Raw genomic sequence first — 18,895 nt, forward strand, 5'->3', positions numbered from 1 at the left:
AACCAGACAATTTGAGGGTCCACGCTTACATGTTATGCTCCTCGACTGAACTGAGTTACAGAACAGCTTTAATGTTCCCTTCAGAAGGGAAACACCTGGAACCGTTCTTTTTACATCGCAGATTGGGGGTTTTACTTGCCATAATGTAGCCAATGTTTATTGCACCACAAAACAAGATGAATCTGCAGGTTTGAATTCTGATTTGCCAGATTTATTTGAAAATCCATGAGGCCATTAATCAAAAGAGGAGCAGGAGGAGAAGGTCTAGGTGGAAGAGAAAGGGTTATAAGGCCCAGAGGTCCCACACTACTTCACTGGTAATTGAGTATTGATTACATTATAATGAGAGTAAGCAGTTTTGTGTGATCTTAAGTCAATTGTGCCACATGCTTGACAACAACAAGCCGCTGATGGGCTAAGTGAAGTATACAGGATTTACTCACAAAATTAAACTCTGCCAGGTTTCATATTATTAGTTTAGATAACCTCATAAGGAAAGTAACTAGGTGTGGATAAGTCTACTGTTATTGCATCAGCTATTATTCCACAATGTTTCTCAATTAAAAATCACAACATGTAATACATAAGTAAATACAAACTTTACACTTGTATCTGCAGCACTATCATGAAAGCTGTCAAGATCAGTAAACCTATTAAATATTCATCATTAATGTACATTTATAAGAACATGTATCACATTTACAAGCACTTTGAGAAAACAGTTATTCCAATTTCAATCACAAAGCAACTCCTCATGAAGTTAGACTATTTAAACCCATTATTTGTTTTGTTGAGTTTGTTTTAGCCACTTTCTCAAGTTTTAAACCAGAGATCTTCAACAGGGGGTCCGGGACCCCTAGGAGGGTCCTGAGAGTTACTGCAGTGGGGGCACCACCAAATTATTGTTTGATTATTTTATGAAATATTTTTTTTAAATTAAAATATGTGTGAAAATATAACAAATATGAATCACCCATATTATTAGCTAAATCGGCCTATTTGTGATAATAGGCTTACTGGCCTGTAAGAAAACCACTAATGTAGCCATCCACAGATACAGTACAGTTAAGCTTAATGATTCACTGTGCAACGTACATTAAAACATGATGTCTAAATATATGAATATGCCAATTATTATTTTAATAGCTTAGTATATGCATCATAAAAAGGTACTGTATGTAAAAGCTTTAGGCTGCCCTATAGGCCAGTTTAAAATGCCACTCAATGTTATACAATAGCCTATATGTAGTAGGGAGTCGTTGCTCCGTTTCTCTTTCAGCTAAGGGGTATTTGCCTAAAAAACGTTGAAAAGCCATTTTAGACTTTACTTTCTTTGTTCATACTCAAACTCTTACCCATTTGTTCTAAATCAATGTAAAACAAATGTAATTTGATTTTCTTGGGCTGTTATGTTTACTTAAAACACACAATTCTCTTCTCCTCAGAAGTATTCTGCCTTGATTTCCCTTGACTACTTCAGCTGACTCTGAATTTGGCTGAAAAGCAGCTTAAATGTGTACATCAGTGATCTATTTAATTTGGTCACATCCTCACATACTTCATGGCTCTAATTAGAGGGCTTGATTGAAATGGACCTAAGGGATACATGACTGGGGCTTGTCAGAGGTCTGAAATGTGAAATGAAGTGCTGCAGTCAGGTGTTGTGTTTTTGGTGCTCGACAAGAGTTTTACTGTCAGGGTACTTAACCAATGAGATGGTTTTAATTTCAAAGTCTGCCTGTCCCAGGGGATTGATTCATTTAATTTATTAATTTCTTAATCTGTGACCTGCTTGATTGCCTCCGACTGTCAGTTTAACCACATAGCCGTGTTTATTACCGCATCTTTGTACCTGTAGCTCACACGGTTATTAAATTTGAAGACTTGCCTCATTTCCATGAATTATGGAAATCATACATCTGAGGATAGTTGTAGGAATAAGGTTGAGTACACAATTAAATATGCCAATTTGAAAAGAGAAACATATCCTATAAAATTAGATGACTAACAACTCTACGTAATTATAAGCAGGATGAAATGAGCACAAACAGTTTTAACTGCTCATTTCTTTTTTTCCCCTGCTGTTAGCTTTCCACACAATAGATGTTGTTGCAATCATCAGCAGCACAATTAAGCTAATCATTCAGCAGTGTGTGTTCATTGTTCATGGATCAAAGGTTTGTGTGATCAGCGGTTGTCCTCAAATTTATGAGAAATAGCTTGGCATTAGTTAAAAACTCCAAATTGATTTCCCTCCACAGAAGCAGAAAACAAGCTCAAATTGTAATAACTTTTTATTATGGATCTGCAGTCATGACCACCAGAAGCTGACAGAGAAGCTGAGCTCTAAGGATCGAACATAATGCCAGTGTCGGACGGGGATGAACAGCACGTCTCCAGGCTGTAACACACATTCCAGATGCGGAGCCTTGGCAAACTCGGGGAAGCGTTCTGTGTCTGGATTCTCCACCTCCACCTGCATGGAAGGAGTCAGAAATTGGAAATGCTGCATATATTTGCAGGCTCAACATGTACTATCTCTATGGACTGCCAATCCCACCTGACTGGTGTTATGAAGGAGCTGTGATTGATGAGGGTACAGCTTGTCTGTGTCCTCTGGGGAATATAGGCGAATGTATTTGCTTCCCACAACCTGATGTATATACAGAGGGAAATCCCACGTGGTAAACAAACTGTTATCACGGGACAGATCTTTGACACTAACTGGATTCATGAAACAGCCTGGATATCATTACCTGAGCCAGGAAGTTCTGCTGAGGGTCTTGGTGAAGAGGAGACACGGTACCTCTGGGCCCAAACCACGCATTTACAGTAATGTCGTCTTCATCTCCTTCGCCAAGGCAGCAGTAATCAGGAGGGCGGATGTCTTCCTTCAGCTCTGGTATCTAAGGTAACATCAAACAAACAAAATCACATCAGGAGGACATTTAAGACTTGCTGACTAAATTATACTATGTTGTTTCCCAGCAAGTAACCTAAAATACTTATTATTTTGTTTCTTTTTACTCTGCATTTGCTCATGGAATTTTAAGTATTTTTAGCCACGCTTTAAAGCGCATGGCTCTATGGACGGCAATGTTGGTCTGTCCGTGTGTCCGTCACTTTGGGCCAGACTGAAATATATCAACAATTATTGGATGGATGATCATGAAATGTGGTACAGTCATTTATGGTCCCCTTAGGATAAATTGTAATAAAGCTTTGGTGAAGCCCGTAACTTTTCATCCAGTGCCATCATCCGGCCAGTTACAAGGTTCATCTATTTGTCATTTTATAACACAGGGTTGTACAATTACATTTAGAGTCTTATCTTCTTCACATTACACACACATAGAACATATATACACATTTTAAATCAAATTATAATGAAGTGAAAAATTAAATAAAACAATATATACCATTACTAATATATAAATCCATATATATATATAAATTGAATTTAGCTTTTCAAAGACTCAAAGTCGTTTTACAGGGGAGGTAGATTACAAAAACAGAACAAAACAAGATTCAGGGACAGATGAAAAGGGAGGGGGGCATGGGGCTACGGATAGGCAGAGGTGAAGAGATGGGTCTTGAGGCGGGACTGGAAGATGGAGAGGGACTCAGAGGTGCGGATCTCTTGGGGGAGGGAGTTCCAGAGCCTGGATATATATATATATATATACACACACTAATTAAATAATAATTTATACTTTATTAAACATGCAAGGGAAATTACAATACAACTTTTGGTTATTATTCCTATTAACAGTAAGGTATTAAATAATTATTCATAAGAAAAGATCATGTTAATTATCTGAAGGAAAACCTCAAATTAGCATTGTGAAGTCAGTTCCTAGATACATATATTTAACACATGACTAGCTGGATTGCATGTGATTCCTGAAGGATGAGGATGTAGTGTGAAAAATCAGCATTTGGCCTCATTCTGATCTATCAAACAGCCTGAAATACCTAACTTTAAGCTTGACAAGATGCCCTTTATGTAAAGTTCATTCTGGACAATTTATTGACTTGTACGGTAAAATTAGGAATGAAAAGTCAATACTGTGCAAAGCAATGCGGTGTGAGTTTGACAGCTGGGAATAAGGAGAATTAAATTGTCCATAAAAAATAAAAATACAAGCTGAATTAGTGAACTGACAAAATTAAAAAATATTGCATCCATAATCATGACAGAAAAAACAATACCCTACCTGATCAAAAAGCTGGTGTTGAGCGAGATAACCCACACCTTTTCCTCCATCCTGGGTGATTTTTGATCGACAAAGAAAATTAAAATCAAAATCCCGTGTTAGAAATCACATGGAGATATTTCTTTGTTCATGTTAACACTGCAGCAAGACTTGATGAGGATGCACTTACTTTATTCAAAATGTATCGATCAATGAATTCATTGACCGTAAGCAGTGTCTGTGACCATTCCTCATCTGTGTACCTGGATCCCACCTCAACAGGAACAGTCCGACAGCCAGCAACAGACCTCAAGTATTCTATGCTTTGCGGGAGTGAAAAAAACAAAAAACATTACTGTTATACAACAGCATCATTCACACACAAAAAAGGTAATTTAGAATTCTAGCACTGCTCAAAATATGTCAGGTGTGCACTTCTGTATGTCCTCCTTCTCCTCCTCCAGAGCTGAGCATCACATGCCGGGAGCCGTATGTCAGAGCAAATAGTCAGCTGTCAGAAGTCAGCAGTGAGAGGGAGGACAGTGAAGGATAATCTTGAACTGAGAGGCAGATATATCAGACTCTGGTGTCAGACATTAGAGTCAGGGATGTTGGCGAGTAAAAGTCGGAAAAATAGATTCCGCAGTCTGAGTAAACCCATCTAAATTCATTTTGTGTTGTTCCCCATTTGAAGGCAATTAGGACTGAAACTTACACTATATGTCATATTGCCTGGTAACAAACTGATGTGAATTGTATGTTACATGCCAGTGGTGTTTCAGTAGCAGAGTCCTGCAGGTTTTCTGTCCTCTCAGCTAGCTGAGTGCACTCAGCTGGTGTCACAAGTGTGAATCAGTCTGATTCCATGGCTAGACTTGTGTTTAACCCTGATGGAGGACTACTGACGTACATGCTAATACTAATCCTGTGAGTTGTTTTATAAATGGAAATGTACTTTAAGCTTTAACCTTGTGACTACGATTTTAAAACTAATCGATAATTTTCTGGCAGACCTTTGGTAGAGAGTTTGACTAAATGAGTTTAACACACTTACAATGATAAATGGGTTCCTAATAGCCATGGTGATGTCCTCTGGACAAAACAAATGGCACTCTATAATTGAATAAGAACATACACTAAAGAAAACAAACCTCCAGGGGTGTTGGTTGAGGGCAGGCCAGTGCTCAATGATCCCCTCTAAAATCACTGGTTTGAGGGGGAGCAGGTAGTTTGTGTTAAAGCTCTCCAGTGAAGGACACTTTATCCTGGGAACTGCCAACTCTTCTTTGATCACAGGAACACGTGGGCTCTCCATCTTTATTCTCTGTCAATGATGCCAAAACAACAAGGGTTCGTCAAGTCTTTAATTCGGTACTGAAATTAAGAGCTTTAAGGGGTAAATAAAATGAAAAACTGTGTCTGTGATTATATTTCACTATAGTAGAGCTGAAATGATAAGTCCATAAATTGTTGAGTCGATCATCTGAAAAATGTATTGTTTAAGTCATTTTGACAAGCTAAAATGCCTAAACTGGGGATTGAGTTTCTTTCTTTCTTTATGTGTTCAATATTATTAGGTTTTGGACTGATATTTGAAGATATCAAGATAAATAACATGTAATCATGAAAGATCCTGCTAACTGTCCTCTAAACACTCCATCTCCATTTGATGGCATCTAAATAAAGTGATCTAATGTGTGAGTGTTTGCTGCACTTTATCTTCAGTGGCATCTGATGATGTGCAATAAGATGAAGGACGACAAAGGAAATACTTCTCTTAAACCTTAGAGAAGCTTATTCTGAAATGTCCTCATCAGTTACTATTTGTTGCAAACTTTGAATCATCGAGAATCTAGGCTGTGGCTGCACCACGTAACTACTACTTCCATGGATAAGTCAGCATACCTTTGAAGACAAAGGTGCCAGAGGTCACCTTAAAACCAGCACTTCACATCCTATTTTATGATAATAAATGATAACGCAAATGTGATAATAAATGTGCTTCAGCAATTAGTTTTAAGCCGCAAGAATTCTAGGAAAACAATGTTAAAAAAGTGTCATTAAACAAAAATCTTACCAAAGCATCAGTTTACTATCCCCACTTTAATTCTTTTACACCACTTTTGAGGTAACTAATAACTTTTGATAAACTAAAGTGACAAACTCATATGTGTGTGTTTTAAATGAAAAGACCACTGACCTTGGCCTCAGCATGGTCATTTTCTTCTTCTTCTTCTTTAGTGGACTTTCTTACTTCATCTTGCAGAATCCGAACAATAACCTGAAGTATATTATCCATGATGGCTGCACCCATGAGTAAACCCATGTCACAAGTCCTCACAGCTTGCAGGACCTCGTCTGCTGACGGGTCTTCACGACACAGAGCACCTACTTTGAACAGGCAGCCGTACGAATAAACCCGTCTCCATTCTTTGTCCACATGGCGCCATGTTCCCATGTTGAGTTTCTCCCATGAAAAATCCAAAATGATCTGAGCATTAAGCATTCGGCTGGCGCTTGTAGAGTCACTGTACAGCTGCAGCCTAGACCGTTTCAGCATTTCCACTACACTTGACTCTACTTTGTCGCTGAACTGCAGTGGAAACTGTTCCTCATTATGAGGCAGAACAGCAGAGATCTTTGACCACAGTGTGGCCATTGATGAGAAGGTCTTTATTTATTCTGTGGGACAGACAAGGAAGGTGAGTTAGGACAGCACTTGTTCAGGCTGAATCCCTTATGATGACACACAGCTACATTTACATGTGCACTCTTTGCGGATTAGTTCAACAATTCACGGTAATTTTCGGAGGCAAAGGTTGTCATTTAATCACTTGTTCTGTGCTCAGCTGGTCATGGGTCCACGGAACACTTGGATTTTTCTATCGCCGACAGCCATGTTGCTGCAGTGAAACAGATGTATACACCTAATTTCCAATTTGGCAAACAAAAAACACAGGTGAGGGCATCAGGAGCCAGAACTGCGAGTGTGACACATGCACAGTGATGACACTCTGTCACATGGTATCTGTAACCGCCAACTCTGCTTCCATGTGACTCCATCCGCGTTTGGATGCTCTGTGTAGCAGGAGATGATGCCAAAGTGCAAGGCAGCCAACTTTGAGCACCTGATTGACTACAGAAACACAGCCTTTTGAACTTTGAGGCTGACTGAACAGAACTAAACTTAACTGAATGGTTGCATTTAATATGCCACATGCATAAGGTAATCCCCAGTTTCAGGACAGTTAGGATCCTGCAGTGCCCTCCACCAGGACTCATATCAGTTGGGTATTCTGCACAGTCACATCAGCTGAAACATTTGTGCAACCTTACATGCCCATTTTCCAAAAACAACAAAACAAGAAACAATTCCAATTATTCATGATGTTTCTGTTTTCTTTCTCTCCTTTCGTCAACATTTATTATGTAAGTCATTAAAGGGGATCGGCAAAGTGGAAGTGCACCTCAAATTCCCTAGTGGGAGGAAGATAATTCTATTTTTCTTAAAAATCTCAGAGATTGGCCATTTTTAGAAAACCGTGTATCCACTCTAATAACGCTAACCCTAACCCACTCTCATGTTTACTCCTCAATCTCATAAAAAAGCATGAAGAGATGCACTGAAGTACCCGCAGATGTCGCTTTGAAGCTGTAGCATAATAACTTTAATTAAAATATATAGGCCTAAAACCCAAATGCAAGTTAAATATGAGACATTAATATGGGAAAACTTGGCCAAATATTTTTAGTTTGCTTCTGAATAGGCAAATACAAAAAATAAATATTGGCTACATATAGGCTACACCATTTAATTATGTATATTAACGCAAAACATACACATTTCTCTTCACTTTTTTGTAACGAATTATTGGCAGACTCCTGGTAAAGCATCCCAAAAGGCTCAGCTCTAATGTATTATATAACATGAGTGCGAGACACATCTGGAATATGGCATTCATAGAAAGCAGCTAGAAACGTAACAACATATCTAGTAACGTTAAATAAAGTAACACGTGTATCGTTACTAACATATGACTTGATTTGTAAAGTAACGTAACGTTTGGCTAATACAAAACCATGTAAGGTTATATCCAGGAAAACGCCACATTTATAAACAGTGCTAGCTAAAGCTGAATTGAATACGCCAAATCATAGAGTTACCTGTTTTCGCGACATTTACACATGTAATCCAATATTATCTTCAAAATAGGAGACAGTAAAGAACACAGAAGCTGCCTCAACCGGCCTCAACCTACGCTACAACCACTGTCTGGCTACAACTTCACTGCCTGTGGGACAACAAAAACACACCGGCAGGGAACACGAACAGCGGGAAACATTGGTTCCGCGTTATGTTCAATGTGTCCAAAACAGGAATAATAAGCTTCTCAAAAATACTTGAACTCACAGTTTATTACAGTTTAAGCAATTTCAAGGATGTCGACGTTTTATGGTAAATTTATTTTGTAGTATAAATTTTGATCTGCATTCACTCTGTGCTCCAGTAGAGGGTAGTGACCTCAGCAAATACTACATAGCCTACTATCAGGACACCCCCCCCTCCCAACACACACTATAGACCGAAACTACACACACACACACACACACACACACACACACACACACACACACACACACACACACACCTCTGTCTGTCATATGTTGCCAGTATCATACTGAAGTGCATACACCCTTCTACAATCTGCTCCTACACTGTCATATCTGTCCACAACCACTAAGCCTTGTTACTGCACAAACATCTGTCTTTCTTTATTAGATTATCAACCAACTCCAGTAAAGCTCAGTCAATTAACACAAAACAGTGATAGTGTGAAAGCACAGCCTGATTTACATACACATAGAGACACCTTAAATAAATTATAAATCTGTCTCAACAGGTGAACAACAGAGTCCAGTAATTATGTGGCATTGAGATAACAATTCTTTCACCATAATAAATCATGGTGCAATTGTCACACAAACATGTATTTCCCCCCTCTTGTCATTGCTCCTGCTACTTAGAATGTTTTATCTAAATACAGATATTCCAAGAAGGCTCATTGATATGTATCTGCTCATGTGAAGCTAAAACAATAATTGGGTTTATCTTTTTGATATCACACAGAGATATTTGAGTTTTTCATATTCAATTGCTTTTTTGTGTGGTGGTGGTGGTGGTTTGGGGGGGGGGGGGGGGGGGGAAGCCTGAACAAACATAATAGGAAACCTTCGGCAGAAAAATCTAGAATCTATTAAACACACAGCACTATTATCAAATGTCAAACACTCTATGAAATTCAAATAATCTCAGTGCAAACCGCAGAGCTGTTCCTGTATGTAAAGCAGATGGAGACAAGAGAGACAGCCCGCCTTTCCAGGAATCACAGGGGATTTTAAAATGTTTCATGCATTTCTTTTCATTCTCACTGTGTAAACAGCAGAATTCTTGTGGCTCAATCTATTGCTCACTTACTTGCATGAAGGTGAGAAATTGCTGTAGAGGCCAAAACTGCAGTGTGTTGCTTTTTTCTCTCTCATTTAATCCTTTGCTATTGCTTTTGAAATAAAGGAACTAAAAGACAGAAAGACAATTACAAATTGAATAATGTAAAAGAATAAACTTCAAGAGTGTTTAATTGGCTCAAGGTTCGACACAGGAGCCTGAATTAAGGATAAATAATTGTGTGTAACATCAAAAAACATTAATAACAATCACATATAAAACAATTTGGGGCAAAATAAACTGTGGCAAGTCATTACAGCAAAAAAAAAAAAAAAGCCCTCGCTAAACATAAGTCCTTTTTATAAAAATGTGTAAGGAATAGGGACCTGGCCGCAACTGGCCAAACACACTGTGTTTATTATTGAATGGGATGCTGTGGGAGACAAACTTCACACCATGATGTAAATGCCGTGTTATGTACTTCTGCTTGTGTGGGTTGAGGGTGGTCCCAGCAGGACAGGCTGATGTATTATTCAGATGTGTCTGACTCTGTGGTTGTAAGATGGTGTGGGGCTACACTGAAGGTCAGAGGCCCGATGTTATTCCTCCCTGTGCTGTCAGCGCTGACTTCATGCGCAGGCCGTCCTCCCAAATCTCTATCGGCAGGGGTCATTGACCTTTCCTAGGTTTATGTGAGAAGGGGAGCTCTATCTGATCCTCTCAGGGCCTTGTTAGATGGCGTCGCTCTGTAGATATTCATTTCAAAATGTGCTGTGTGCTACTTTTCTTTTTTTTTTTCTTTTCACCTCAAAAAATGTTTGAATTGTTACATCCGACCTGAAATAAGATGTTTTCAAAGAAATAGGTTGACATTTTAGGAAATACCCTTATTTACTTTCTTGCCGAGAGTTAGATGAGAAGATTGATACCACTCTTATTTGTACGGTAGCCTACACATGAAGCCGCCAGTTAGCTTAGCTTAGCTTAGCTTAGTGTTATATTGCAGGTAATCCACAGCAGAACAGATGAGAGCGAGACCTTAGCATCAACTTAACTTCGAGCTTTACTGTTCTTTATCACACAATGTCTTTCAAAACATGCAATACAATGTCTTGTGGTCTACAGCAACATCTAGTGGTTAAACCTGTAACTCAATACATAACACTTAGCTTAGCACAAATAAGGGAAACGGGGAAACAGCTAGCATGGCTCTGTCCAAAGATTAAAAAAATGTACTGCAGTAACACTCACTAACATGTTGTTTTGTTTAGTTCATAAAAACAAAGGGTAACAGTTATGGATAGATTCTGTGCCAGACTATTTCTTGGCTAGGTGCATTTACTTCCTGGAGTCTCTGCTGGTTGCCTGGCAACGTCACTGTTCTGTTTTATTTGGCTCCAGGTACATATTTACTGTCCAGCCAAGAGAGTGGTATCAATCTTTTAATCCAATTCTCGGCAAGAAAGCAAATAAGTGTATTTCACAGCATGTCGAGTTAGTCCTTAATTCTTTTTACATGAGAAATAATTCTTAACAATTTAACACTGATAACTACATCCTTTTCAATGACCATATTTTTGCAAATCAAATTATTTTTAAGAGCCAATAGGAAATGAAAAATATGTTTTCTAAAGACATTCGATACAATTGAAAAAAAAAAAAAATCTGTAGCTGTTCTGGAGCTTTCAGTCATATGACACAATCTTCCTCAGCAGATGGAGTTGCTGAGGAAGATTGTGTGATATAATCGAAAGCTCCAGGACAGCTACTGAATGGACCTTGTGAGATTATTTTTCAACCCACTTAGATCCACCGAGGGAATCAGCATTTTGGTTTATTTCTAATGGACCCAGTTCCTTTTTTCCCTGAAAAAAAAGTTGTAAAAGTTAAATCCTCCTGAATTGGATAGTTAAAATGTTAATAGTCACTATAACAATGCATGCTATCTGTTGTGTTTGTTTTTGATCAAAAGTAAATTGTGTTTCATATAAATCCTATCAAAGTAAATTTACTTTGAAGAGAACTATTGTAATTGTATGCCTACAAATACGAGTCAGTCTTGATCCGTTGTTTGAAATCTCGACTGTGCAGAGATTGTGCAGTAAACAATTCATTTGGTTTGTATTATCATGATTCCCTTTGAATCTTGGTTTATCTCAGCAGTGCTGTAACAAAACCGCTCAGCAGCTGCAGCTCAGGGTTTACCAGCAGCCAAACAGGGCAGCGGGGCAGCATGGACCGTGACTATTAGCAGCGTAATTCCCATGGGCCTGCGAAGGCTGAACCACCGGGACACCACAGGAGGGATGTAATCACCCCCATTACGCTCCAGGTGCTGCTGAAATAAAAGATGGAAACAAGCCTCCAGTGGTGTTGCCATGGATCAGAATCCAATTAAACACTGTTTAGCTCGACACAAACTGCAAGTCGTAGCCTGTTGACTCGTGAAATTAATGTATTGTCATGGCACAAAGAAACTGTTGCAACAGTGACTGCAGCATGACCCGAGGCAGGACCCTTTCAAACCTCTGCAGCTTCATTCTTGGTTTATGTAAATTTCATTGGGCAATTGAAGTGTCAGAGAGAAGACACAACAGTGCTTCTGCAATTATACAATCTGGGTATTTTTTGTCACTGCTCAGTTTTAAAGGTCAGGTTTGCTTAAGCTTGCACAAAAACACATGTCAGTACCTCCAAATGCAGTGTCACGTTTATCCCCAAGGCAATTTATGCCAACATAAAAACTAGTGGAGGTTAAGGGTTGCTACTTTCTATGGGAACCTGGTAATGGACATTTGGAAATGCCCTGAAGAGGTAACAAATGAGAGGTGTAAAGTTAAATGTCCTGTGAAATCATCAGGAGATCTGAAACAAGCTGCCTTTACAGCCTCAGGGTGGTTTCCACAGACAATTATCTTGGGCACACCCAGCCACCAGCTCAGCGTGACTACAGGTTGGCGGCGCAGGTCTGCTCACTTACAGATGTTGCTGGTCAAGTCATAGTAAGGGATGACGGCGAAGACATGGGTTCGCCAGCTTGGCATACCTCCACAGAGCGGTGTTAGTGGAGCACTCTTGCCTGCTCGCTCCAAGCAGGTGCTCAGTTCCAGCGGCTTAATGTGGGACGCCAGAGTGCAGGCAGTCCGTCAAAACCACTTTGGATCAAATTAATGCAACCAGGTGTGCCCCTGCAGTTGGGGCTCAGGTGACACCTGCTACTTCCCTTTAATTAGAGCTCAAACAGCTGTTTCAGGATAGACAGAGAGAGAGAGAGGGTCCCCAGGTTAGTCGGCTGCCTTAGTCACCGCTTGATACTGGTCACATTTGATTATTGCTGCTAAGTTTTGGGTAATGCCGATGCATAAATCAATACCTGGCAGTGGGGCAATGCATGTTTTCACCCTTTAGTGGCAAATAAAAAAGAAATAATGACATTGGATGTGTTTGCCTGCTCGAATAATCAACTCTCCTTCACAGCATGTATATGAAGAGCATGGCACTTCTGGCCAAAAAGACTCACTTCTGACAAATATGATATGACTTACTTGCTAAGCAAGGTGAAGATAAAAGTGGAGGCAGTCTTCACCTTGTTATTCTAGTACTGTGAAGAATCTTCAGGGGCCTGCAAGCTCTGAGGGTAGTTTATGTAGCTTTGATCTTTCTTGGATGCAGTAATAAGCATAGTGCAGATGAAGAGAGAGGTATCCATCTTGAAATATGATTTCCCTTTGGTTCTTTAACAAGGCTAAAAAAAGAGGTGGGTGGTCAGCTCCAGGGGCTCTGCAGGAAATTCTAAGCTCCTGACAAGGTGCTAGTGTAGAACTCATACATACGACTGGAGGATCTGAACAAAGTGATATTACTCCAAATGTTCAGGAGGCCCCTGCAGCTGGGGATCCTGCACCATTACTAAAACTGCACGCCCCCCACAGTCTGTGAGACTGCAAGTTACAAAGTGACGGATCTGTGCCATAAACCTGCATGAGGAGACGGCAAATCTGCCTAAACACAGCAGTCGTGCGTGCTGCACTTCTGAGGTACAGGACATTTCTTTTCAATAATACTGGTTTGATGATTAATCCCTTTTCATATATGCAAGTATACAGTATTATTAATATAATTATATGATAACAGTGTACACTCATCCAGGGTTTTTTGTGGAGATCTTTTTGTAAATGGTAAAAACACTTCTTTAACAAATAGAAACATGAATGCTCATTCTCTTCTGCTCTAAACAGATCAAAGGTCAGTCTCACATAAGAGGTCCATTTACCAGCAGAGAGCAGTATTGTGGCAGCACAGTCCTCCCTATCATGGTTGAATAATTTGATATGCTTAGAGGAAACAGAGATAGTCGCGTGTCTCATGCGTTTTTTGTTGACAGACTTTTGACTCCAAAGGCTTTTCATCAGGTCAGATGAATGAATGCCATCCCACAACATTACACAGAGGCTGGGAAACAAAGATTAAGACTTCAAAATCCTGCGAAGAGACAGAACACTATTATTATCAGTTCGGTTTAACTCACAATATTTGCTGTACTCTCCAATATAAATGATTGCTTCAGGTAAACAAATAGATGTGTCTGACCCATAAACATGCCAACAACGAACATGGCCAGTAGAGAACGCCTTATAGAAAGAATGGAAATGTACTTAATAAAATGTATGGGATATAGATTTAAATCTATGTGCCTTGTTACTATATGTGTTGAATTTAAAGCTGGTAGATAGAAAAGGAGATTGTTCAAAAAAGAGATGGAAATTTATGTTTTTGTACCTATTACTGGTACAAAAAGGATCCTGTATTCTTTTTCGGTGAAAACACCTGAGTCAAAATGCCTTTTGGCAGTTTGTGAACAAATAAATACTGTGGGTGTCTGACCTTGGCACATGTTACCAGCTTCAAACTGGGTCAGCAGTCACCTCTACTTGCGAAAAGAAGTCTATTCTTCATTTATGTACAAGTTGAAATCTAATGCACCGGGTGAATGCATCCACAGAGCTGCATGTCAGTGTACGGGAGGGTAAATGTTCACACTTGTTTGCAGTGGAAGGAAGAAGATGGTTAATTTCTGTGGCACCTGTGACCTGCCACAGTTTCTGTCACAAACAAGTGCCTTGGTAAATAAGGAGGGAGAGAGGAAGATGTATCGTGGCAGAGTCTTGCTCTTTTCGTCCCAACAGTCTTTGGGCGGACGTATGCCAGAGTGTCATTGCATGGTATTGATTTAGGAAACCTCAGGAGCTGATTGACGATTTCCACTCTGTACTCTGAACAATGAGCTTTCATTAGCTCTATGTTCAGTTCTGCATGTGTGACAGAGATTCTCCATATGGGGGGAAAGTCACCATATTTTCCATTGTTTGTCATTATCGTTTCAAACCCCTTTCAAAATACACAAATATACAGTACCAGTCAGAAGTTTGGACACTTTTTTCCATTCAAATGAATCTTCTCATGCATTGTATCAAGAGCACTGACCAGGAACCAAAACATCATTCTTATAACCACCTGCCTCTCCAATGACCAAATATACAGTACACTTCTCTGAACATGTCCAGCTGTCAAATGGGTGCTGACCCATCATCCAAGTTCTGTGTTCACATTTTGACACTTTGACCTCTTAGAATAAATCTTTAATATGTTTGAATAAATTGGATCTTCATGTATTTTTATGCTGGACTTTACAGAGATTCATTTCCATGTTTCTCTTTTAATAGCAATACACATCTACTGTATATGGTGTGTGGGTTTGAGTGTGTTTATAGTATATGCCACCATTTTATAAGGTGTTTGTCGTTTTATTAAGGGACAATTCAACAAGGACAGACACATCATGGACAGCTGTTCCTAGTCCTTTTCCCGCTATTATTTTTATCACCCAACACAGCAGACTTACAGATTTCCTCTCCTTTTTAGTCCTCATCAAATTCAAATTGTGATCTATTCCCATGTCCTACTACCTAAAACAATAAAGCTGCATTACTGGTAACCTTGGAAACTGCAGTCTTGTTTGAAATGGCTGTAGCACTGGTCCTTCAAAATTTCCAATTATTCAACCATCAACAACTTTCATGTGATATGTCGTAAATCAACGTTGCATGTGTTCTCGTCTTGTCAGATTTGTGAGGACACTGTGGTAGCTCTGTGAAAATAAAAAACAGTTTGATCAAATGTTAATGACAAAGTTTAATACCCAACGTTCACATATAATGTGTTCTCTGAAAAACCTGTTAAAAAAAAGGGAATCAATAGAGGTCTAACATATTACCAGCTGAACTGGCCGAAGGACTGCTCTCCTCCATAAGCTTCTTACATTTCCTTTGAAATCAAAACCCAGCCAATTCATTACTTTCCTCTGTTCAGAGAAGAGTTGCCTTGTTGGGGATTTGCACTGCCCCACTGTGGGCCTCTTAGTTTGTTTCATGTTAACGTGAGTGTGTTTTTGACATTGACAATTAAAATACCTATGTGAGAAGTTCAACTGGTTTAAAAAATAATTTAGTATTAAGCCACTGATGATCAGGATATTATTTTATGTGCCAAAAGTGTAATTTTATTAATATAATTCACAACACACCTTTATCTGCAGCAGAATGAAGAGGATTGAGCAGTTTTGCTGTAATCAATAACATATTTTGTGGACTTAATCCATCAAAAACAGTTCAAATGTGAAGACCCTTTGATTCTCTGTCTGGCCACAGAAAACATTTCCAGTTGCCATACATTCTGCTGTTAAAACACTGAGATGAATCCTTTACTTGTAGGATGTGGAAGATTATGCTGCAGGCAAACTTGGCAAGCCTCATGTGTTTGTGTTTGAGCTCGGATAGATTACAGTCTATAACTGTATAACTGGTGTAATGAGCCTTCCCCCTGATGTGCCCCTCTGATCTTGATGCTAATGCTAAGTAAAACATAGAAATACTGTCAACCAATATATGGTCATATTGTAGCAGAGTAGCAGCCTGTGTAACATTGTAAAATAAATCATTCACATCAAGTCATTTTTTATTTCAGTCGGTGAACATAATAAATGTTTCGCACACACATTTGTAAATGCACACATTCATACATACCATGTACTTATACACTTGTACAGTATATACATGAATATACCTGTGTCTGCAAAATAAACACAATAGAGAATAAGTTTAAAAGAAAGATAATGCAGGTTCCACCTTTAATTTTAGCACCAAGCACCGAGTCACTGTAAGGAATCCTCTCTAAATTACCACAATGCAAAAATATCTATTTTAGTTGAATTCCCCTAAGACACTTTCACAAAATTAAATTTGGAGCCCCAACTCTGCTTGATTTCAGCTGGAAGCTCAATTATGGGAGAAAAAATGAACAGTAGATGCTGCTGCTGCTGAGAAGAATGATGCACATCTGAAAAAATCACATCTAAATTTATCAAAACATACTCCCCATGATGCATCATCAAATAGTTTTCACCATAAAGGATAAAGCTATAGTGTTATTCAACATTGTTTTTTTCTTTTGCCAACAAACTCCATTAACTATTAAATGCATGGGTGTCATCCTTCGAAGGTTTACTGTAAAATACTTCCCTTTTTTCTCATTGTATCTATTTTGCCTAATTTATTTGCCCTAAATCTACCACATTATCTTCCATTACTCCCACCACAGCCTAAACGTGCCTGCGTTCCTAAGTCCTGCTCACCATCCTGTCCATACCACATTCACACATTACATGGATATTCTAACATAAAGACACAAACATCCAATATTTTTTTACTACACAACATTGTGCACCATCTAAATCCAGAGATCCGATCACTGGTTTTTCAGCCTCTCCTTTAATTTATAAGCTTTGCGTTGTTGCCACACATTTCATTTTTTCCCAGAGTACAGTACACAGGGGCATGATTACCTCTCTACCTGTGTGATGGAGACATTTCCTCCATGACTTTGGGTCCCTCATTACAACACAACCATACATCTTCCCTGTATCTTGATGGTGTACGGGGAGTGCAGCAGCCATCTGGGGAAGCATACAGACATACAACACTGTATCATTTGTGGCAACCTATCAACACCAGCCTCACCTTTTTAATTCTGATTTAGAGGGAGAAGCAAGCGGTTGGGCGGAGGTGCTGATGATACAATCCCCTTCATGCCGGGCCTACTGAACAAAAGAGACCACAGAGACCAACTCTCCTCCAAGAGACACATGAATCATCGCTGACAAGGCTCCTCCTCCTGCAGTGTTGCTGCCATGAATTATCTACCTCTGTAAAGGCCTTGATCAATTAGTCAATCTCTCAACTGCGGCCCTCAATTAACAAGGTGATTCCCAATGCTGCTGGCTCCTAACATGTTGTGCATTACTTGACGCTGCCAATTAAAGCAGTGCTCTGCTAAAGCTCTCAGAGCAGATACGGGTAAGTATACTGAGGGAATCATCTATAACCACTCTGTGCCTGAGAAGCTGAAAATGAGGGGGTAGAAAGCATCTCTCTTAGATTGATGTGCTCACGGATGCTGTTAGAGAATTGATTTTGTTATAAATTCAGAGAGAAGGTGCCAATCACCTGTGTTGGCAACCAAAAACACACAGTCTGAACAGAATGTGAAATGCAAGCCGGGGTAAAAGGGGATGTCTGAAGGGTTCAAACAGAATACAGATTGGCAGTGGGATGTGAGGACCCCCAGTGCTCCAGAGCAACATACCACTACCCTAAGTCCACTCCAATAGACCGTTGCATGTGTCAAGGGGACTCTGGTGCGTGAGGCTTGCTGTAATTGGAGCAATCTGTTCCCTTGGCCTGAAGCTGCTGAGGCTGTTACATGTTTGAAGTCATAACCCTGGCAAGATGTCCTGCATTTCCCACCGCTGGTGAGCTGCGCTGCTGCCTGTGTAAGATGCTTCAACCTCTGCATGCTCTTCACTGCACCTAAACGCCCTTTGACATTTGCACTTATGAAGTGCCAGACTGCTGCCATCATGTTTACATGCTTGGTCTATCCAATTCCCGTTTCTGTCTGTGAATTAGAAAGATAATTTCAAGAAAGTACAGTAGGTGCTGCAGAGCTTGAACCCATGTGTGTTTAGTTGCCTCTAAATGTCTTATTTACTAAACCTAATGGGTCGCTTTCTTAAAGGTTCATATTTGAGCTCTGGCTTTGAATTGCTATTGACCACAAATGTATTTCTGATAAATCTTTAAACTTCATGTGCTGGAATTTGTGTGCAGATTTTGTTTCCTTTGGACAGAGCGAAGCT

The 18,895-nt window shown here is 39.5% G+C and overlaps 1 protein-coding gene across 3 annotated transcripts; it reads right to left on the reverse strand.

The window, feature by feature from the left end:
• Window positions 1–420: 420 nt before the first annotated feature.
• On the reverse strand, window positions 421–8,484 carry kdm8 (lysine (K)-specific demethylase 8). 3 transcript variants are annotated; one of them, XM_031312246.2, is made up of 8 exons: window positions 8,361–8,484; window positions 6,397–6,878; window positions 5,348–5,520; window positions 4,387–4,519; window positions 4,218–4,268; window positions 2,757–2,906; window positions 2,561–2,653; window positions 421–2,476 (listed from the first exon to the last, which is right to left on the reverse strand). In XM_031312246.2, the coding sequence occupies exons 2-8, from the start codon at window positions 6,853–6,855 to the stop codon at window positions 2,312–2,314; spliced, it is 1,224 nt and encodes a 407-aa protein (XP_031168106.1). In that variant the 5' UTR covers window positions 6,856–6,878; window positions 8,361–8,484; the 3' UTR covers window positions 421–2,311. The 3 variants fall into 3 exon arrangements, with proteins under 3 accessions (XP_031168106.1, XP_031168107.1, XP_031168108.1); XM_031312247.2 differs by having other exon boundaries at window positions 8,399–8,466; XM_031312248.2 differs by lacking the exon at window positions 8,361–8,484 and adding an exon at window positions 7,031–7,350.
• Window positions 8,485–18,895: the final 10,411 nt, after the last annotated feature.

The sequence above is a fragment of the Sander lucioperca genome, chromosome 21 (assembly GCF_008315115.2).
Source record: "Sander lucioperca isolate FBNREF2018 chromosome 21, SLUC_FBN_1.2, whole genome shotgun sequence".
Taxonomy (NCBI): Eukaryota; Metazoa; Chordata; class Actinopteri; order Perciformes; family Percidae; genus Sander; species Sander lucioperca.